General features: G+C 41.8%; 1 protein-coding gene across 1 annotated transcript in view; it reads left to right on the forward strand.

The window, feature by feature from the left end:
- Window positions 1-23,972, forward strand: part of LOC134345996 (probable E3 SUMO-protein ligase RNF212) — an 85,891-nt gene that overhangs the window by 4,659 nt on the left and 57,260 nt on the right. The window contains exons 2-3 of the mRNA XM_063047335.1: window positions 16,009-16,070; window positions 22,680-22,754. Of these exons, the coding sequence (XP_062903405.1) occupies window positions 16,009-16,070; window positions 22,680-22,754 (137 nt within the window). The remainder of the gene's footprint in view (window positions 1-16,008; window positions 16,071-22,679; window positions 22,755-23,972) is intronic.

Here is a 23,972-nt window from a genome sequence, read left to right on the forward strand (position 1 = left end):
TCCTACCCTGCTACTTGTAAAAATGCCATCTCTTTCTCTCAGTTCCTCCGTCTCCACGGTGTCTACTCTCAGGATGAGGCTTTCATTCTAGAATGAAGGTGATGTCCTCCTTTTTCAAAGGAAGGGGATTGCCTTCCCCCACCATCAACGCAGCCCTCAGCTGTATCTCTTCCATGTCACACACATCTGCTCTTACCCCCCCCTCCTGCCACCCTACCAGGGATAGGGTTCCTCTTGTTCTCACCTAACACCCCACCAGCCTCCGCGACCAGCACATAATTCTCCGGAACTTCCGCCATCTCCAACTGGATCCCCCCCCACCACCAAACGCATCTTTCCCTCCCTTACCCACTTTCTGCTTTCCACAGAAATCGCTACCTGCGCGACTCCCTGGTCCATTCGTCCCTCCCCACTGATCTCCCTCCTGGCACTTATCCTTGCTAGCTGAACAAGTGCTTCCCCTGCCCCTACACCTCCTCCCTCACTACCATTCAGGCCCTAAACAGTCCTTCCAGGTGAGGCGATACTTCACATGTGAGTCTGTTGGGGTCATATTCTGTGTTTGGTGCTCCCAGTGTGTTCTCTTGTATATCGGTGAGACCCAAAGTAGACTGGGTGACCACTTTGCCAAGCATCTATCCTTCGTCTGCCAGAACAAGTGGGATCTCCCAGTAGTCACCCATTTTAATTCCACTTCCCATTCCTATTCCGATATGTCCATCCATGGCCTCTTCCACTGTTGGGATAAGGCCACACTTAGGTTGGAGGAACAACACCTTATATTCCATTTGGGTAACCTCCAATCTGATGGCATGAGCATTGATTTCTGAAACTTCCAGTAATGCCTCCACTCCCCGCCTTCCCATCCCCTTACCCTCTCTCATGTTATCTCCTTGCCCGCCCGTTGTCTCCCTCTGGTGCTCCTCTCCCCCCCCCCGCCAACCTTTCCTCTTTCTTCCATGGTCTGATATCTCTTTCTCCGATCAACTTCCTAGCTCTTTGCTTCATCCCTCCCCCTCCAAGTTTCACCCGTCACCTGGTGTTTTTCACTCCCCCTCCCACACCTTTCAATCATACAATTGTTTTTTTTTCTCCAGTCCTGCCGAAGGGTTTCGATCCAAAACATTGACTGTGCCGTTTTCCACAGATGCTGCCTGGCCTGCTGAGTTCCTCCAGCATTTTGTGTATGTTGCTCTGATTTCCAGCATCTGCAGATTTTCTCTTGTTTGTGAATTAATCCAGGGTACGCTGTAAAATTCATTGACTGTAAATGAACTAAATCAGCACAGACAGCTAATGTAGATAATGGACTGACTTCATACAGTGTGGTCGATTGCATCTTTCAAATCTTCATTTTCATTGTAACATTCAAGATGATTATTGAATGGTTCAATTTCTTTGTAGTTCCTAATTTGTTGAAGTAGTGAAGTCATTGAAGACAAGGTTGGATAGATTTGCATAGTAGAGGAATTAAGGATTATGGAGAAAAGGCAGGTAGATGGAAATGAGACCACTGCCAGATCAGCCATGACCTTCCTGAATGGCAGAGCAGGCTCGATGGGCTAGATAGCCTACTCCTGCTCCTATTTCTTATGTTCTTATGTTTATCTTCACCCCCGGCCATTTCTAGCATCTCCAAGCATGAATGCTTGAAACTGCAGTGAGTAAAACAGTTCAGGATTGTGTTACTGCTTATTTCTCGCCAACTATCAATGCCAGAAATCACGGCTTTTTGAATACAACCATTTGCAATGGGCACTATTTGTAGATAAGATTTCCACTTAAGGAAACCATGCTGACCTTAGCCTTAGTTTGTCAATTTTTAAACATTTTATTTGTTCTTTTGTTAAGAGTACGTGTGATTTTATGTAGTTGCATCTTTCAAAATCCTAGCATCCAATTATCTTGCAAGTCCTGTCAATGTTTTTAAATATCTGATGCTTTTCAGAGTAATAAAGCACTTTAGAAACTTCGGTGTAGCAAACAAAGTGAACAGCATAGTCGCAAAATTTGGCACAGAGGTAGAAGACAATGTTGTTAGAGTAAGAAATAGTGGTTAAGGCACTGATAGAAACTCTCATGCCTGTTTGGAATGAATTCTCTAATAGTGTTGGTTACTAGACTAGTGATCCAGACATGGATTAATAGTACAGATCAATAACTATTTTATTATCATATCATAGTCATGTCCTACAGTACACCTTCTTTGAGGGAGGAACATAGAACTATAGAACACATTACAGACCCTTCCACCCATGATCTGCTGTCCTTTTCACCTACTCCAAGATCAATCTCACGCTTTCCTCCCACATAACTCGCTATTTTTTTTTCATCCATGTGTCTACAGGTGATTCCAGTCACCCACTAAGGTGGCTGACACACAAGTACTCTCTGATTTAACTGAGTAAGCTACTTGTTTGATAGTGTAGAACTAGGCAATGTAAACAATGCCAATAATGCCAGCATTCAGAGTATTATTAAAAGTATGGTTAGCCACCGGGGGATGAGACCTGATCCAGATTGCGGCCTGCTTTATTGTGCACTTTCACCCTATCCATTGCAAAAAGTAAGATATCTCAGTGGGTACCCATTACAATTTGACTTTAGATTCACATTCTGACTGTCCATGGCCTCCTCCACCACCTGTACCATATCAGATCAATTGCAAGAATGTGGCGGGTGCAGTTGCGTCCAATCAATTGTGTGGTGAATCAATTGGACCTCTTCTATGCGGGAGGCACTTCTTTTGACCATCGGCCTTCAAGTGCACATTTTTCATCTTGCCAGGCCTGGTTACTAGCTCCCACACTATAAGTTGCATACACTGTAAGAAACATAGAAAATAGGTGCAGGAGTAGGCCATTCGGCCCTTCGAGACTGCACCGCCATTCAGTATGATCATGGCTGATCATCCAACTCAGAACCCTGCACCAGCCTTCCCTCCATACCCCCTGATCCCTTTAGCTACAAGGGCCATATCTAACTCCCTCTTAAATATAGCCAATGAACTGGCCTCAACTGTTTCCTGTGGCAGAGAATTCCACAGATTCACCACTCTGTGTGAAAAATTTTTTCTAATCTCGGTCCTAAAAGGCTTCCCCTTTATCCTCAAACTGTGACCCTTCGTTCTGGACTTCCCCAACATCGGGAACAATCTTCCTGCATCTAGCCTGTCCAATCCCTTTAGGATTTTATATGTTTCAATCAGATCCCCCCTCAATCTTCTAAATTCCAACAAGCCTAGTTCATCCAGTCTTTCATCATATGAAAGTCCTGCCATCCCAGGAATCAATCTGGTGAACCATGTTTGTACTCCCTCTATGGCAAGGATGTCTTTCCTCAGATTAGGGGACCAAAACTGCACAGAATACTCCAGGTGTGGTGTCACCAAGGCCTTGTACAACTGCAGTAGTACCTCCCTGCTCCTGTACTCGAATCCTCTTGCTATAAATGCCAGCATACCATTCGCCTTTTTCACCACCTGCTGTACCTGCATGCCCACTTTCAATGACTGGTGTATAATGACACCCAGGTCTCATTGCACCTCCCCTTTTCCTAATCGGCCACCATTCAGATAATAATCTGTTTTCCTGTTTTTGCCACCAAAGTGGATAACTTCACATTTATCCACATTAAATTGCATCTGCCATGAATTTGCCCACTCACCTAACCTATCCAAGTCACCCTGCATCCTCTTAGCATCCTCCTCACAGCTAACGCTGCCACCCAGCTTCGTGTCATCCGCAAATTTGGAGATGCTGCATTTAATTCCCTCATCCAAGTCATTAATATATATTGTAAACAACTGGGGTCCCAGCACTGAGCCTTGCGGTACCCCACTAGTCACTGCCTGCCATTCTGAAAAGGTCCCGTTTATTCCCACTCTTTGCTTCCTGTCTGCCAACCAACTCTCTATCCACATCAATACCTTACCCCCAATACTGTGTGCTTTAAGTTTGCACACTAATCTCCTGTGTGGGACTTTGTCAAAAGCCTTTTGAAAATCCAAATATACCACATCCACTGGTTCTCCCCTATCCACTCTACTAGTTACATCCTCAAAAAATTCTGTGAGATTCGTCAGACATGATTTTCCTTTCACAAATCCATGCTGACTTTGTCCGATGATTTCACCGCTTTCCAAATGTGCTGTTATCACATCTTTGATAACTGACTCTAGCAGTGTCCCCACCACCGATGTTAGGCTAACTGGTCTATAATTCCCTGGTTTCTCTCTCCCTCCTTTTTTAAAAAGTGGGGTTACATTAGCCACCCTCCAATCCTCAGGAACCAGTCCAGAATCTAAAGAGTTTTGAAAAATTATTACTAATGCATCCACTATTTCTTGGGCTACTTCCTTAAGCACTCTGAGATGCAGACCATCTGTCCCTGGGGATTTATCCGCCTTTAATCCCTTCAATTTACCTAACACCACTTCCCTACTAACATGTATTTCCCTCAGTTTCTCCATCTCACTGGACCCTCTGTCCCCTACTATTTCTGGAAGATTATTTATGTCGTCCTTAGTGAAGATAGAACCAAAGTAATTATTCAATTGGTCTGCCATGTCCATGCTCCCCATAATCAATTCACCTGTTTCTGTCTGTAGGGGACCTACATTTGTCTTAACCAATCTTTTTCTTTTCGCATATCTATAAAAGCTTTTACAGTCAGTTTTTATGTTTCCTGCCAGTTTTCTCTGATAATCTTTTTTCCCCTTCCTAATTAAGCCCTTTGTCCTCCTCTGCTGAACTCTAAATTTCTCCCAGTCCTCAGGTGAGCCACTTTTTCTGGCTAATTTGTATGCTTCTTCTTTGGAATTGATACTATCCCTAATTTCCCTTGTCAGCCACGGGTGCACTACCTTCCTTGATTTATTCTTTTGCCAAACTGGGATACAGTTACTTACATAACTCAGTGAAGAAGTATAATAGTAAAACTATTCCTTCTTAGTTTTTGCCTCTCTACTTCAAGCACCCAATCCATTCTAGGCCACAGCTGTGGGACAACTGACTGATGGAAGCTGGCTACAATGGGAAAAAAAACCTTCCTGGACTGAATTGAGCTCCTACCAATTTTAACATCAGCAGCAAAGCTGGAGGAGGCAATGTAGTGAGGAGAAGCTGTTGATGGGGCAAAATTGCAGTCAGTAGGATGAGTTGCAACATAAAAAGTGGGCAAAATTGAAAACGGTGAACACATGACTGAAGGTGTTATATTTGAATGTGTGCAGTATTCAGACTAAGGAGGTGAACTTGTAGCACAGTTTAAGATTGGCATGTATGATCTTGTAGGCATCAGTGAATCATGGCTGCAAGAAGATTGTAGCTCGGAGCTTAATGTCCAAGGATACACACTGTATTGAAAAGACAGACATGTTGCTCTGTTGGTAAAATAATGAAATCAGGTTGTGAGAGGTGACGTACGGTTGGAAAATGTTGAATCATTGTCAGTGATGTGGTTGATGGAATTGATGTCTTCATTGCAAAGTTTGCAGATGATATGAAGATAGAGGGGCTGGTACTTTTGAAGAAGAGGCTACAGAAGGATTTGGATAGATTAGGAAAATGGGCAATGAAGTGGCAGGTGGAATATAGTGTCGGGAAGTGTATGGCCATAGACTTTGGTAGAAGAAATGAAATTGTTGACCGTTTTCTAAATGGGGAGAAGATACAAAAAACTGGTGCAAAGGGATTTGGGAGTCCTTAAGCAGGATTCTCTAATGGTTAATTTTCAGGTTGAGTCTGTGGTGAGGAAGGCAAATGCGATGTTAGCGTTCATTTCAAGAGGACTAAAATATAAAAGCAAGGATGTAATGTTGAGACTTTATAAAGTACAGGTGAGGCCTCACTTGGGGTATTGTGAGCAGTTTTGGGCCCCTTATCTTAGAAAGGACATGTTGAAACTGGAGAGGGTTCAAAGGAGGTCCATAAAACTGATTCCAGGATTGAATGGTTTGTCATATGAGGAGTATTTGATGACCTTGGGCCTTCATTCACTAGAATTCAGAAGAATGAGAGGTGATCTAATTGAAACCTATTGAATTATGGAAGGTCTTGATAGAATGAATGTGGAGAGGATGTTTCCTATTGTGGGAGAGTCAAAGACCAGAGGATGCAGCCTCAGAATAGAGGGGTGCCCTTTTAGAATGGAAATGAGGAGAAATTTCTTTAGCCTGGGAGTGGTGAATCTGTGGAATTCTTTGCACAGACAGCTGTGGAGACCAAGTCTATGTAAATTTAAGGCAAAGGTTGATAAATTCTTGATTGGTCAGGGCTGAAGGGATATGGGGAGAAGGCAGGAGATTCTGTCTCAGAGGAAAATTGGATCAGCTATGATGAAATGGCCGAATTCTGCTCCTATATATTATGGTCTTAACTCAAGTTGCTTCACGTGCACTTGTGAGAACTTGGCTAGAAACATTTTGATGCCATGCATCTGGAGAACCAATCTGAGTTGATAGATGTGTTGGAGGCTTTGGACATTTGGGGACGCAGGAGAATGTCTTTACAGCACACTTCAGAGCCTCACAGTTGCGACAGACTGTTGTCGAGAAAGTAGATGATTTCATGGCAAGACTGGCCCTGGTAGCACAGGAATGTAAGTACCAAGATATTTCCGAACAAATTCAAAGAAGCAATGCTTATCCAAGCGTTGGTTGTTGGAGTCCAAGATGGGAGGAGATAGATCTCCTGTCTGAAAAGTTCGATTTGTTCTGTGACAAAGCAGTCAAGAGAGAACTTGTGCAGATTCTGTCCCATCGCAAAGATGTCAATGTTTACCAGCGAGTACCGGCCTGCAGCCTACATTCTCCACAGAGATGCTGTTAGCTCCTCACCCACAGAGAGGCCATTGTTGTGGTAAAAGTCATGCCCACTGGTCCAATTGCAAACATCAAAAGTCAGTCTGCTGCTTCTGTCAGAAGATAGGGCACCTTGGAAGTTGTGCTTCACCAAGCAGCACGACATGAGTAAATGGCAGAATAAAAACATCGACTCCACACAAGTGGGCACTGTTTTCCAAAACCAACCTCCTTACTTGGTTACACTCACAGGGGACAGTTAGCCTGTGAAATTTGACCTGGATATATGGTCAGCCATCACTATTGTAAGCAAATTATCTTTACACCAGAACCAAAAATTACGACTGCCAAACTCGGTGTTCCTCATCTATTCTGTAGATAGCGTGGATGTGTCTGATGTCCTTACTGCAGAAGTGGTTTCTTACCCATGCATGTTGTTGGGACGGGGTGCAAATGGCCTAACTTGCTGGGGAGAAATTGGATTAAAATCATGTCATTGATGCTGTTCTGCATCAATTATATTGGGGGGAGCCCCACATTGATTTCTCTATTACAAAAGCACCAGTGGGTTTTCCAAGCTGATGCTTCAGGTCATTACAGTGGTCTGGCGGTTAAGTTCAAGTTCCAGCTGAAGTTCTACAAGGCCCCGCCAGAGCTGTATGTAGTGGGCACAAAGGTAGAAGAACATGATCCACTACAGAGAACAGATGTGCTACTGCTGGAGCAAATATACGGCAAGCAGGAGGCTATGAAACAAAAATATGAAGGCTGTGAACGTCTGGTGCTTCAGACGCGCACATCTCATAGGAAGACAACTGGCTTCCAGCTGTTGTGTGGTCAAGTCGCAGACCTGAGCTGACAGATGGCCGAATTGTTAGGTGACATTTGGATCATATACATCAGCGAACTGATAGAGGTCCCAGGGAAGCCAGCAGATGAATCAACGAATACTTCATCAAAAAAAGAGGACATTCTCAGTCCACTGCTCTTGACATGAGCTAACCAGGAAGGCATGAAGTGGGAAGCTCTCCCCCTGTAGTGGTACACAATTGGAATAGACCTTTCATCATTTTTCTCAGTTTATCTCATTTATCCCATTCCTCTGGTTCCCATCTATAGGGGAAGAGGAATATACTGTGTCAGATTGATTGCGAGAATGTGGCGAGTGTGGATATGGCTGATCGATCGCACAGTGAATCATTTGGATCTCCTGTGTGCAGGAGACACTCTCCTTTGGGCATGGGTTTTGAGTGTGCATGCCTTTCATCTCGGTGGCCTGTTTCATAGCTGCTGCACTGTAAGTCGTCCAGTAATGAAATTTTACTTACATGACTCAGTAAAAATGTTTAATCATACTACTTCATTGTAGTTCTTGTACTGCACAATACGTAACACTTCAATGATGAAGTCAGATTGGAAGAGCAATACTTCAAATTCCATCTGTGAATAGGCTCCAACCTGATGGCATGAACATAGATGTCACTAACTTCTGGTAATTTCTCCCCCTTCACCCTTCCCTCTTTTTTTTCCATTCCGCATTCTGGTTCCCCTCCCATTCCTTCTGCTCAGCTGTTCATCACCTTCTCCTGGTTCCCCTCCTTCTGTTTCTTCCATGCACCACTGTTCTCTCCTATTAGATTCCTAATTCTTCAGCCCTTTACCTATTCCATCTATCACTTCCCAGCTTCTTACTTCATCCCCCACCTCCCCCTCACCTGGTCTCACCTATCACATGCCAGCTTGTACTCCTTCCCTTACCCCCACCTTGTTCTGGCTTTTTCCTTTCCAGTCTTGATGAAGGGTCTTGGCCTGAAGTATCAACTATTTATTCTCCGTGTATGCTGCCTGACTGGCTGAGTTCCTCCAGAATTGAGTGTGTGTGTGTTATAGTTGAGTATTTTTTTAGGCCAATAGAAGTTAAGAGAAAGAATAAACAGTGACAATTGAGATGTAAAGGTAGACAAAACCTGATGCTCTGCAATACTTATATTAACTTGCATTAGTTTTCTAGCCCTTTTATTCGGTAATATTCAATGGTATCCTAATGTCATTTATATGGTAGTAAGTTATTAATCTGCTCTTTGCCATGTGTTTGGAACCATTATTGATAACATCATCATTTAACAAATTGTAAATTGACTGCTGTTAGTTATTTTGCAAAATTATACTATTTCATATATAATTCCATGAATCACACAAGGATATTGAAATTAAAAATTTGCAAAACAAAGCAAAACAAATTGTTTAATGCCCATGAAGAGACAGAATTTTATCATGCTTTCATTCACTGTAAGAACAGTGGGTTATTAATTCTGAAACCATACTAATATTTTCATAAAGGGTCTTTGAAAATTTTTGAAATATGTGGATATTGGAAAAATGGGCCATCTAAGGAAATGATCTGAAATCTGATTATTGCATGGATATAAAGATAATATGTTAATATCAACTTTAGAAAAGTTGTGATCATTTGCTGACTAAACTAAGTTAGGGGGTTTTGTTGTTAGCAAACATTACAATGAATTGCAAAGAAATCTTGATCACTTAGGAAGATGGTATAAGAAATGGCAAATAGATTTCAAGTTATCCAAGTGTGAACAGATACATATTGAACAGTCAAACCAGCGTAAGACGTGCAGTGAGTTGCAGGACATTGACAGATGGACCTGGGAGATTGTGCACTGATTTCTGAAAATGGTTGCTCAAGTAGACAGGGTTATGAAGAAGGCATTTTGCATAAGACCATAAGACATAGAGCACCATTAGGCCATTTGGCCCATCGAGTCTGCTCTGCCACTCCATCACGGCTGATTTATTTCCCTCTCAGCCCCATTCTCCTGCTTTCTCCATATAACCTTTCACACCCTGACTAATCAAGAACCTATCAACCTCTGCCTTAAGTATACCCAGTGATCTGGCCCCACAGCTGCCAGTGGCAACGAATTCCACAGATTAACCAGCCTCTGGCTAAGGAAATTCCTCCTTGTCTCCATTTTAAAGGACATCCCTGTATTCTGAGGTTACGCCCTCTGTTCTTAGACTCATCCACTATAGGGAACATCATTTACTTTCTCTAGGCCTTTCAACAATTGATAGGTTTTGATGAGATCGCCCCTCATTCTTTTCAATTCTAGTGAGTACAGGCCCAGAGCCGTTAAACGCTCCTCGTATGATATGCCTTTCATTCTGGAATCATTTTTGTGAACCTCCTTTGACCCCTCTTCAATGTTAGCACATCCTTTCTTAGATAACAGGCCAAAAACTACTCTCAATACTCCAAATGAGGCCTCACCAGTGCCTTATAAAGCCTCAGCATTACATCCTTGCTTTTATATTTCTGGTCCTCGAAATGAATGCTAAAATTGCATTTACCTTCCTCATGACCAACTCAACCTCCACGTTAACTAGGGAATCCTGCACAAGGGCTCCCAAGTCCCTTTGCACCTGGGATTTTTGAATTTTCTGCCTGTTAATAGGAAATAGTCTGTGCCTTTATTCCTTCTACCAAAGTGCATGGCCATACACTTTTCTACACTGTATTCCATCTGCCACTTCTTTGCCCATTTTTGCAATCTGTCCAATTCTTTCTGCAGAATCCCTGCTTCTTCGACACTACCTGTTCCTCCACTTGCTGTATCTTTGTAAAGTCTGCAAATTTGGTCACAAAGCCATTAATTCAGTCATCCAAATTAATGATATATAACCTAAAAAGAAGCAGTCCTAACACCAACTCCTGTAGAACATCACTAGTCACCAGTAGCCAATCAGAAAAGGCTCCCTTTACAGTTTCCCTTTACTCCCTTTACTCTCCTGCTTGTCAGCCAATGTTCTATCCATGCTAGTGTCTTTTCTGTAATACCATGGGCTCTTATTTTGTTAAGTAGCCTCATGTGTGACACCTTATCAAAGGCTTTCTGAAAATCCAAATACACAACGTGCATTGATTCTCCTTTATCCATCTTGTTTGTAATTTCCTCAAAGAATTCCAGTAGATTTGTCAGGCAAGATTTTCCCTTAAGGAAACCATGCTGACATTGGCCTATTTTATTATGTGCCTCCAAGTACCTCATCTTTAACAATTGACTACAACATCTTCCCAATCACTGAGGTGAGGCTAACTGGCTTATAATTTGCTTTCTTCTGCCTCCCTCCCTTAAAGAGTGGAGTGAAATTTGCAATTTTCCAAGCCTCTGGAACCATGTCAGAATGCTGGGATGTAGTCCATCTGGTGCAAACGACTTATCTACCTTCAGACCTGGTTTTCATCAGTCAGGGCAATGATTATGAGGACACTCATTAGATTAGATTATGAGGACACTCATTAGATTAGATTATGAGGACACTCGGTCCTCGTTTATTGTCATTTAAAAATGCATGCATTAAAAATGATACAATGTTCCTCCGGTATGATATCACAGAAACACAAGACAGACCAAAACTAAAACTGACAAAAATCACATAATTATGACATATAGTTACAACAGTGCAAAGTAATACCGTAATTTGATAAGAGCAGATCATGGGCACGGTAAAAAAAAGTCTCAAAGTCCTGATAGCCCCAACATCTCACGCAGACGGTAGAAGGAAGAAACTCTCCCTGCCATGAGCTTCTAGCGCCGCAAACTTGCCAATGCAGCATCCTGGGAGCACCCAACCACAGTCCGACTCTGAGTCTGTCTGAAAACTTCGAGCCTCCGACCAGCCCTCCGACACCGAGCACCATCTCTGCTGAGCGCTTCGATCCTGGCCCCGGCTGCCAAGCAACAGGCAAAGCCGAGGATTTGGGGCCTTCCCCTATGGAGATTTCAGATCACACAGTAGCAGTGGCAGTGAAGCAAGCATTTCAGAAGTTTCACCAGATGTTCCTCTGTTCTCTCATGTCTGCCTCCATCAAATCAGAATTGTGCACGGTCTCTTGACAGATAACAGATATTCATCACCAGAGAGGCCGTGCGCACTGCCTCGCGCCACCATCTTCTCCTGCTGAATAGAGTTTAGGAATAGAGTTGGAGTATTGTGTGCATTTTGGTCTCTGTTGAAGGACATTTTCAACCTGCAGAGGGTGTAGGAGAGTTTTACGGGGATGTTGCCTGGATTAGATGGTCTGAGTTATGGGATTATTTATTCCTTGGAGTGTAAAATGAGGGGTGACTTCAGCAGTTTATAAAATTGTGAAGTGTATGGACAAGGTCATGGTCTTTACTCCAGGGTTGGGAGTCCAAAACTAGGGGCTATAATTACAAGATAATAAGGGAGAAATTTAAGAGACCTGAGAAGTAACCTCTTTATACAAAGGATTGTGAGTACCAGGAGTAAGATGCCAGAGGAAGTGGCCATAGTGGGCACAATTGCAACATTTAAGAGGTATTTGGATGGGTATTAGTAGTGAGGGATTTTGACGGTATTAGACCAAATATAGGGGAATAGCAGGGAGGATGCATGAACCAGTTAGGTCGAGGGGCTTGTTTCTGCATTGTATTACTCTATGACTATCAATAAATTACAACACACATGAACTAAAAACAATTCCATGTGAATTTGTTAGAGTTTTTGATTTCAAAATGTTGATATCACCTAAAGATGATCAAAAGTACGAACAAGGTGGAAGTTTGGAACCTTATTCAGCACTGTGGATGCAAACCCATCGTGTAGCTTTGCCAGTGATATTACACTGATGCTACTGTGATACTTTGTGAGCGTGTAGGAACTTCTTAAGTTTACAATTTCTTTATTCTATAGGGCATTGCAAAAATTGCATGCTGGTTTTCCTTAAAACTTTTCAGCTAAAAATAGGTGTTTCCTGGACATAAATTTATGGTATTTAAAGGGAAAGAAAATAATAGGAGCTTGTTAGCTGCTTGTTAAAGTTTTCTGAACAGTAGCAGCAGAAATTTGCCTTATTTTTGGAATAGTTTGTGTTTCTTGGTCAGATGTTCTATTTTATATGTGACCAAAGCAACACTATGGAAAGGAAATAATTTATCTTTATAGCTAGGTCTGCAATCCTGCGCTCCTATTTCCCACGTAGAATTTGGATCAAAACCCGGTCCTTTCAATCACCCATAGATCCTCCTCAGTGCTACTTCAATGCTGATATTGTGAATTCACTGTATTTGCTGTTTCAATAGCTTTAAAGAACAGTCATAAAAAGTCTTATAAAAAGCTTCTTAAAGATAAAATTTATGAAATGTTATTTGTTTGAACTGATCTTTTTAGAGCTTTTTTTTAATCAGCCAACAATCTTTTTCAACTTTGTCCCACCACCAGGAAAATTCCACCAAGACAAATTCTGTGCATTACTGCAACCAGGGAGGAGGTAAAGGAACGTGAACACCCATGTTCAATTATTTAGGAAAAGCTTCTTCTCCTCCGCCGTCAACTTTCTGAATGGTCCGTGAACCCATGAACTTCGTCAATCTTTTTTTTTGCTATATTTCTTTTTGCAATTTGAAGATTTATATGTACATCTTTGCCAAAAACAGCAAATTTCACGTCATATATCAAAGTAAAGGAATAAAATATTTGGCATTGTACTTCCTGGTTTACATGTCAGGGTTGCATCAGTCAGTGATGGCATATTTGTAGGAATTGATCTGGAGATTGAGGGAACATTGCCACCACACTAGTATAGCAGCCAATACAATCAAAGAATCCACACACTGTGGAGATTCTTTCTTCTCCCCTCTCCCTTCAGGCAGAAGATACAAAGGCCCAAAAGAATGTGCCATCAGTCTCAAGTATAGCTTCTATCCTGCTCTTAAAAGATTATTGAACCGTTCCTTTATATGATAGGATGGATTCTTGACCTTACAATCTACCACATTAGGGCTTTGCACGTTTTGTCTGCCTGCAGTGCACTTTCTCTGACTGTAGTACTTTATTCTATGTTCTGTTATTGCATTCCCCTTCTACTACTTCAGTGTATTGATGTGATGAAATAAAGTATGGGTCCCAAGTAGAATGAAGTTTTTCACTGTACCTCAGTCCCTGTGACAATAATAATCCAATTTACATTAGTGTACTTCTCTTCTGTTTTTTTAAATGTCACCACCATTGACAAATGCCCCAGGATTATCATTGTAGAGAAACTGAACTGTATTTACTGTGGTCATAAAACATTTCAGAAGCAAAGAGTTCTTGGTCAGTCTTTTGGCAGCTTAAAATCTCTCCACTTTTTACAAAGTGCTGCGAGAGTCTGAAGGCATTGTCCACCTTTCTGGATATAAAAATACTGAACAGTCAACATGATCCAAGACCAAGCCCTGCACCCTAGTTTAAACATCCACTTTCTCTATGATTGGTTCATTATCATGGTTCTATTGTATTGCAACAAATTACCAAGGTTTCTCTTGGGTTGATTCTACATCCATGGCTTCCGACAGCAAGAATGGTTGAGGCAGTAGGTGCATGAGAATGCTAGTTCCCCTCTAAGTCACACACCATCCTGATCTGCACATAAATTGCCAGCATATTTTCTTACATCCTTAGACTACTTATGTGGGTAGCTTTCTCAGAATGTGTTCACCCTTTTGGACCCTAGTGGTTCAGGAAGACTAATGTTCAAAATCTTGAAGGAAACTCAGGGTAGTAAATGATGACACTGAAGACCACTTGCCAGGAATGAATGCATTAAAAAAAAAACTGTTGTCATTGCCTTCAATAGACTGGTAGTTGCATTCTAATATCTGAACATGAGACCCAGATTACTGTGAGCAGCAGCATGGTGGGTCCTCTGGCCGTAAGAGTCAAGGTCAAACAGCACAGAAACTGGCTGTGTAGCCCACCACATTAATGCTGACCATCAAGTATTTATCTATTCTAATCCAATTTATCAGCACTCAGTTTATGGTCTTCATAGGGTTGGTGATGCAGTTACTTGTCTAGATATTCCTTCAATGTTATGAGGTACTTGGTTCCACTTAGCATTATGTTCCAGATTCTAATCACTAACTTGGTGTAAAAGTTCTTCCTTGGATATCCTGTAGATTAGGGTCCAGATTGTAGCTTTGTGTTTTTTGTTTAGTTTACTTTCTTTTAAGCATGTTTATATTTTTGTATGAAATCTTGATTGTAAACATTTTCGTACTGGTTTTCATTATAAAGGGAGAGCAGGAGGACAAGTCCTTTGTTATTTTGCTTTGACTTGTTGTTTCCTGGTGTTACTTCGTTAGACTTGCTGACACATGCTGACACTACTTGACTGTACACTCTCTGATGTATCTTCTTCTTCGGCTGTCCATCAATTTTCGATGTTTACTGAGGCCTGGGGAACGTTGTATGGAAGACCGGCAGTTGCCCATGCTGCAAGTCTCCCCTCTGCAAGCCACCGATGTTGTCCAAGGGAAGGGCACTAGGGCCAATACAGCTTGGCACCAGTGTCGTTGCAGAGCACTGTGTGGTTAAGTGCCTTGCTCAAGGACACAAGACGCTGCCTCAGCTGAGGCTCGAACTTGCGACCCTCAGATCACTAGACCAACGCCTTAACCACTTGGCCACGCGCTACTCTCTGATGAATGTATAATTAAAAACATTGCAGTCACCAGAAGATTGGTGCCTCACTTTTGACTAATGACGAACTTTATGGATGGTATCATCTCCAAATCGAACACCCCTTACCCTAAATGTTTCTCTAATTTTAGATACCTTTGCTTTGGAGAAAATATTTCCTCCTATCTATTCTATCTATGCCCTCCTCATTATTTTGTATGCCTCAGACTCCTGTGCTCAAGGGCAAACCAGATGCAGCCAATCATTTGAAATGATCCATTCCACGCAACATCCTGGTGAATCTCTTCAATCTGCCTTTCATTCATTGGGTTCTAACTTTTAGACTGATCTTCCATACTGGACCCTCTGAAAGTCCTGAAGTCTACAATGTAGTCACGACATCAATCATTCTGACTTCATAAATACATTTTATTGGCACAACACTGTGTTGACTGTTTTTGATTAATCCCCACCTCTTCAAATGCAGATTTATCCTGCATTTTAGATTTTCTTCTACCATCATTCCTGCCACTGTTATTAGAATCACAGGTTATAATTATCTGCATTATCTGTGCTGCCCTTTTTGAATAATGGTGTTTTATACTTAGCTGTTTTAAAACGAATTTATTTTATGTTGAGTTGTCTTTCTGGTTCTTGGTTCTAAATATATTTTGTAAAAGGAAGAACAGCACCTATAATCATTTATTCTTTTTTTTTAGGAAGTATAGATGTATGCTGTGTCTGTAAAGCGCGATGTCACACTGTATTCCTTTCAGATAAGGTATTTTGAAAACAAATATCCTGTTTAATCTTTTTTCTCCAATTTTCATCTTTTTAGACCCCACTTTTCCACTGTAAAATATGTCAGTAGGGTGTTTAAGGAGACAGTAATGAATATTACCTAATAATTTGGAAAAATGTGTGGATAACCTTGTTAAATATTTCTTTGTTTATCAATTTTAATAAATAACAGATGACCTTTGAAAATAACATTGATTTATTTCAGTTAATTTCCTCATTTTGGCTGACAGCGACCTCAACAACTGATTTGTCATTAAACCAATATTTGAATGGTTTTCTGTAATATGAAAAACCTCAAATTAATTTGAATAAGAACAGCTTTATCCCTTTTTCAGGTGAAATTCAGAAAAGTATGAGACAATTAAGGAACGAGTGTCTTCACTAAACCATTTAGTGCCCCACATATAAAACTTGCTCTAAGAAATCCATTTGGTATATACTCTAAAGGAAACACAGTTTGTCAAATAGATACGTGTAAAACAAATAAAAGATTTTACATAAATGTGTTTCCTTTATTGCTTGGAAATATCATTTCATGCTACTTCCAACACACATGGCTATTAAACCAAGCTGGCACATTTAAATTACATTTAACACCCAATCTCATAGTCTTGCCAACTCCCAACTTGTCATGTGGCCATCTGCATGACATTTAGTTTAAGCCCTGGCCATTGTCTGTTTACAGACTTGGCCACTCACAGAAGCTATCTTATAATCTTAAGTATATCCCATCCTTTAACCAAGCTTGAAGTGTGGCCTGACACAGATATCTTCTCCAGTACATCACTCCCAAAGGTATGGATCAGTACCTGAATGGACCCCTTGCTAATTTTCAACTCCTGAAAGCCCAAAAGAATTGATAGAGGTAGAAGGGGAAGGAAACAGCATAGAGCAGAAAGAAAAGTCCCACATAGAAAATGGGATGAAAATGATGACAAAGAGTAACAGAGTAGCATGCAGAAAATGGGAGGAGGAAGGGAACTGGGTAAAGGATATGGAAAGAAAACCGAACCATTCACTGTAATAGAGACAAGTGAGATGAAATAATCATGATTTTGTACATCATATCTCTTGTGTTAACAATGTGGTTAGGAATAGAGAGATTATAGAATTGTATCCCATGTTATTTTCTTTAGTTAGTCAGGTTCGAAGATAACTTCCTTCTTTGATTCTGTGGGTTCTGAGGTGACTGATGTGTTAAATGTAGTACTTGCACATTCTGGCAAAGAAGAGTTTAAAAAATGGTCCATGTGGTGGGGAGGTGGGTTGTGATACAGTGCACTGCTTCCACTGTTCATGCTCAGCTTTTGTGTGTCCCTCATGCATGCACTGAAGGTTCTCAGTTGCATCCTGAATGTTCCTATTCCACTGGGTCATGTGCCATAGATTTCCAAGGATTATATTATACTTTTTCATGAAGCATTGAGAACATCTTTGAATGATTTCATCTGCTAATCTACAGGCGTTTGTACATTCTGTTTTAGAATTTGTGTCAGGCATGCAAAAGAAGAGATCTGACCGTTGGAAACAACTGAGTATGATTAGAGATTTGATCTGTGTATATTTCTGGAAGAAAACACTGACATTCTTCCAAAAATATACACAGCTATCCTCCTACTAGATGTAAAAGATTCAAGTTGATAGCATTTTTCCAGAACTTTTCTGCTAAAGGTCTTATGTCTCAAACAAGGAAACATAGTTACTGTACAAAAGGCCAGTCAATTAAAAGGGAAATGTGTAGAAATTTCTTTTCTTAGTGGATGGTGAATACCCCAGAGGGTTGTGGAAGCTAGATCATTAGAAGTATTTAAGGTGCACATAGATAACTTTTTTTGGAAGATCAAGTGTTTGATCAAATGGAGAAACGGAGAAAAAAAGTTAAGTCCAGCATAGATCAACCATGATCACATGGAATGCCAGGACATGTTTGAGGAGTTAGATGGCCTATTCCTACTCCTACTCCTATTGTGTTACAGGGTTGTAGACACTGAAAGCAAAGATGGAAATCATGGGAGGCTGTGGTAAAACTCATCATTGATGTTTGTCTTCATTGAAAGGCAGCTCATGTGATAATAAAATTTTCTGTTTTTCTGAGTCTGGTTCTGGACCTTTATTGTCTTTGGGTGGTCTTATGCAGCAGAAAAATCTTGATTGGAAGACCTGTGATTGGTGATGAGTTGGAGATTAGTCTCTTACTGCACACCTTTGAAAGTGTCAGTTTGATGACAGACTGGAGTAAATTTCGTTCTGAAGGGAAAGTGACAGAGTTTGAAAATCAATCTTGCTGTTCTGCAGATTAGCTTCACTCCAGTAAGAAGTTTGTTGGAGATGAAGTGTGGTGAGAACAATTTCAAAATGTTATTAAAGCAAAGCTATAGTTTTACTTGACATCAGTCTACATTGATACTTGGTCTGATATAGGTTGCATTGAGAATGGAACTAAATTTCTGAGGAATGCCAAATTTGAGAAGGATATTCTATAGTTCCACACAACTGATGTAGTTGAAGGATATTGTGAAGTCAGACATGGCTATTTAGAGAAGTTAATGCTGCTCCCTGAATTTCTCTTCCAAGCTTCTTGTCTTTTGTGCTTCATGGTACCAGATCAAGATTTAGAAAGCAGTTCAGGCAGGAAGCTGTAAATTTGTTTCTGAAGCTCTTCTGATATATTTTAGCCTTAGGTGGGATACCATCTATTCCCTTGTTGTTAGTCAGTTTGCATATTTCCTTTACAACACCTTGTCATCCAAGATTGATGGAGAGGATGATGTGAGTTTTTGCTTTAGGATGGAATTGAGGACACGTGTGAAAAACAGTATCTTGGTTGAAGAACTCTTTGAAATTACTTCTAGCAGACACTGCCTGACCAGTTTTCCTTGAAAAGCTCCTTTCTATCCTTAGTTTCAGTGGATTGTGCCTAGGTCATACATGGTCTTGACAGTGTTGAAAAATTCATGCATATTATAGTTATCAGCAAAATGATAGATTTCCTGTGCATTTGCAGTTGTTCTTTATACTGTGGCTTTTCTGTTAGATCTAAGCCTTCGAGTAGCTAGAACAGTTACTCAAGCCAGCGTGCAATTTCCAATTCAGGATTTCAAATCAATTTATTGCCTTATACAGAGATAACAAAGCAGATTAGATTGTGGTCAATCCAACAGTCATTAGTACTTGTCATAGTATTGCTGATGTGGACATTCTTGATCTCTTGCTTAGTCAGTGACATAGTCCATCCAGCACTAATGCCTGAATTGGGGGTGTTGCATGAGGGCTTGTGTTTTTCTCTTCAGGATTTCATTAGGGCACACTGCCTTCCTTTCCAGAAGAGTGTACTTTGAGTGTGTGAGGAACCGATTGTGGACTTCAGGAGAGGGAAACCAGAGGTCCATGAACCAGTAATCATCGAAGGATCAGAAGTGGAGAGAGTCAGTATCTTTAAAATCCTGGGTGTCACTATCTCAGAAGTCCTGTTCTGGACCCATCATATAAATATAATTGTGAAGAATGTATGGCAGCACCTCTACTTCCTCAGGAGAATGACGATTTGGCATGTCTTAAAAAACCTTGGTAAACTTCAATAGATGTGTGGTGGAAAGTGTGCTTGCTGTCTGGCTGCATTAAGGCCTGGTATGGGAACACCATTGCCTCTGAGCAGAAAATCCTACAAATGGTAGTGGATTTAGCCCAGTATATCATGAGCACATCTACATGAAACATTCCTGTAGGAAACGAGCATCCTTTATCAAAGAACACACATCAAAGTTGCTGGTGAACGCAGCAGGCCAAGCAGCATCTATAGGAAGAGGCGCAGTCGACGTTTCAGGCCGAGCCCCTTCGTCAGGACTAACTGAAGGAAGAATGAGTAAGGGATTTGAAAGCTGGAGGGGGAAGGGGAGATGCAAAATGATAGGAGAAGACAGGAGGGGGAGGGATGGAGCCGAGAGCTGGACAGGTGATAGGCAAAAGGGGATACGAGAGGATCATGGGACAGGAGGTCCGGGAAGAAAGACAAGGGGGGGGGTGACCCAGAGGATGGGCAAGAGGTATATTCAGAGGGACAGAGGGAGAAAAAGGAGTGAGAGAAAGAATGTGTGCATAAAAATGAGTAACAGATGGGGTACGAGGGGGAGGTGGGGCCTTAGTGGAAGTTAGAGAAGTCGATGTTCATGCCATCAGGTTGGAGGCTACCCAGACGGAATATAAGGTGTTGTTCCTCCAACCTGAGTGTGGCTTCATCTTTACAGTAGAGGAGGCCGTGGATAGACATGTCAGAATGGGAATGGGATGTGGAATTAAAATGTGTGGCCACTGGGAGATCCTGCTTTCTCTGGCGGACAGAGCGTAGATGTTCAGCAAAGCGGTCTCCCAGTCTGCGTCGGGTCTCACCAATATATAAAAGGCCACATCGGGAGCACCGGACGCAGTATATCACCCCAGTCGACTCACAGGTGAAGTGATGCCTCACCTGGAAGGACTGTTTGGGGCCCTGAATGGTGGTAAGGGAGGAAGTGTAAGGGCATGTGTAGCACTTGTTCCGCTTACACGGGTAAGTGCCAGGAGGGAGATCAGTGGGGAGGGATGGGGGGGGACGAATGGACAAGGGAGTTGTGTAGGGAGCGATCACTGCGGAATGCAGAGAGAGGGGGGAGGGAAAGATGTGCTTAGTGGTGGGATCCCGTTGGAGGTGGCGGAAGTTACGGAGAATAATATGTTGGACCCGGAGGCTGGTGGGGTGGTAGGTGAGGACCAGGGGAACCCTATTCCTAGTGGGGTGGTGGGAGGATGGAGTGAGAGCAGATGTACGTGAAATGGGGGAGATGCGTTTAAGGGCAGAGTTGATAGTGGAGGAAGGGAAGCCCCTTTCTTTAAAAAATGAAGACATCTCCCTCGTCCTAGAATGAAAAGCCTCATCCTGAGAGCAGATGCGGCGGAGACGGAGGAATTGGGAGAAGGGGATGGCGTTTTTGCAAGAGACAGGGTGAGAAGAGGAATAGTCCAGATAGCTGTGAGAGTCAGTAGGCTTATAGTAGACATCAGTGTATAAGCTGTCTCCAGAGACAGAGACAGAAAGATCTAGAAAGGGGAGGGAGGTGTCGGAAATGGACCAGGTAAACTTGAGGGCAGGGTGAAAGTTGGAGGCAAAGTTAATAAAGTCAACGAGTTCTGCATGCGTGCAGGAAGCAGCGCCAATGCAGTCGTCGATGTAGCGAAGGAAAAGTGGGGGACAGATACCAGAATAGGCACGGAACATAGATTGTTCCACAAACCCAACAAAAAGGCAGGCATAGCTAGGACCCATACGAGTGCCCATAGCTACACCTTTAGTTTGGAGGAAATGGGAGGAGCAAAAGGAGAAATTATTAAGAGTAAGGACTAATTCCGCTAGACGGAGCAGAGTGGTGGTAGAGGGGAACTGATTAGGTCTGGAATCCAAAAAGAAGCGTAGAGCTTTGAGACCTTCCTGATGGGGGATGGAAGTATATAAGGACTGGACATCCATGGTGAAAATAAAGCGGTGGGGGCCAGGGAACTTAAAATCATCGAAAAGTTTAGAAACGGGAAGTGCGGGGTGTGGGAACTATAAGGTTGGTAGCAGTGGATGGGAGATCCCCTGAGCGGATAAAGTCGGTGATAGTGTGGGAGACAATGGCCTGGTGCTCCTTAGTGGGGTCACGATCGAGGGGTAAATAAGAGGAGGTATCCGCGAGTTGTCACTGTGCCTCAGCAAGGTAGAGGTCAGTACGCCAGACTACAACAGCACCCCCCTTATCAGCGGGTTTAATAATAAGGTTAGGATTAGTGCGGAGGGAGTGGAGAGCAGAGTGTTCTGAAGGAGTGAGGTTGGAATGGGGACAAGATTCTTGCCACCAAGTCCATGCTCTTTTCTCACTGCTGCCATCAGGTAGAATGTACAAATGTCTCAGGACTCACACTACCAGGTTCAGGAACAGTTACAACACCACCCCCCGCCCCCCAACCATCAGGCTCTTGAACAAAAGGGGGTAGCTACACTCATTTTTTTTCTGGTGTTTCCATAACCGCTGGTCTCACTTTAAGGACTTCTTATCTTGTTATTTCATGCTTGATATTTATTACTATTTATTTATATCTGTATTTGCATAGTTTGTTGTTCATTGATTCTGTTTATAGTTAATGTCCTATAGATTTACATAGTATGCCTGCAAGAAAAAGAACCTGAGGGTTGTATGTGGTGACATGTATGTACTCTGATAATAAATTTTATTTTGAATTTTGAACTTTGTTTGACTAGGCACCAGTGGAGTTTGGTGGGAATGGGAGTGATGGGTGATTAGGACTGATGCATATTTGGATTTGGTTGGCAGGATTTGTTTGAGCTATTGTTCATGGCAAGAGGAGAAAAAGATGCTTGCTAGAAGAGCACAAAAATAGTTTGTACGGAGGCATAAGTTTTCTGTGGCAGATAAAATGAATTAGTTTTATTATTATATCAGCTTGTATTAGAAGGCACATATGACCTACATTATTCACTGCTTTAGCCACCTTTCTTCAATATTTAAAGACATCATTTAATTTTTTTATATACTTACTTACAATTATTTTCTTACAGATGGATCCAGATCTTAAGGCACTTTTTACACAGCCAGATAAAGTTTGTGAAAGATATCTAAAGATGTTTGTACAGGTAAATAATAAATAAATAATAAATTGATAAATTGGTTTGTTATATTGTCACCTGTACTGAGGTACAATGAAAAACCTTTGCCATTCATCAAAGAGGCCCTCCAGTGGTTGGACTTGACCATGGATATTGTGTCCTAGCTGTTTACGTGAAATGCAAGCCGGGGCAGTATGATATGGAGGGCAAACTGTTGTCTGTGCGGTGGGCTCCCCTTCTCTACGCAGCTGGGACTGATACAGTTCGGCACCAACAACGTCACGGAAGTTGCCAGTCAGTGTTGCGTTCAACGTAGGCCTGCCTTAGGAACTCCAGATCTGGATTTTTTTCTTAGGGTTTACTTCCGAAGCCTTCTATATGAGTGGGTATAGCCACAAGGCAGCTGAGGTTTGAGATCAGAATTTTCCTTTTAGATGAGCAGCCAACCACAGTTGATGAGCCCCATCTGCCTGAGGAGACTGGTTTTAAGGCATCAGTAATCTGCCTTTGCCTTGTCTGCTCTCAATAGAAAAGGTTCTACTGGGTTTAGTAGCTAAGCCACTTGAGAAGGCTAGAAGGGATATAGTTGAGACTGTTTGAGGTGCATGACATTCTGAGCATTTAATAAGTAGTGGAAGCTTATCCCTACCATCACCCCCAACTATAACAACCTTAAGGAATCTTTCATACAAGTTATTTCACTACAACAGTGAATGGAGGTCGTATAAGGGAAAACAATAACAAGAGTGCGGAGCTCAGTTACAGAGAAAGTGCAGTGGAGGCAGTCAATGAGGTGCAAAACTATCAGAGTCAGAATTTAGATTTAAAAGAGTAGAGCGATTATGATAGAAATAATGAGTTGATCGGCAGAGAGTGGCTTGTAACAAGTTGCCATGTTCTGGCACCTTTGAACTTCTAGTAACGTTAATCAAAGTTATAGAAAACAAACTGCTTATCACCATTTGGAATGATGATTTTTGCTTTAGCTGCAGCAGCTGTGGTTGTTATAAAGCTGAGGTATACCTGAGCTCAGATCATTACCATACCTGGCTAGCTATCAGCACGATCTATTAATTTTCTGTGGCATCTAACAATCAGAGACTAAAGTGCATTGTGCTTTCTAAAGCTGGATCATCCTTTTTTTTTAAAAAAGTGATCACAAGTATTTACAGTAACAGTTGATAAGTATGAATTTTCCAGTATATCTTGTCATCCCATTCTGAATTTTGAAGTAGTAAGCTGCAA

The sequence above is a fragment of the Mobula hypostoma genome, chromosome 4, assembly GCF_963921235.1.
Source record: "Mobula hypostoma chromosome 4, sMobHyp1.1, whole genome shotgun sequence".
Taxonomy (NCBI): Eukaryota; Metazoa; Chordata; class Chondrichthyes; order Myliobatiformes; family Myliobatidae; genus Mobula; species Mobula hypostoma.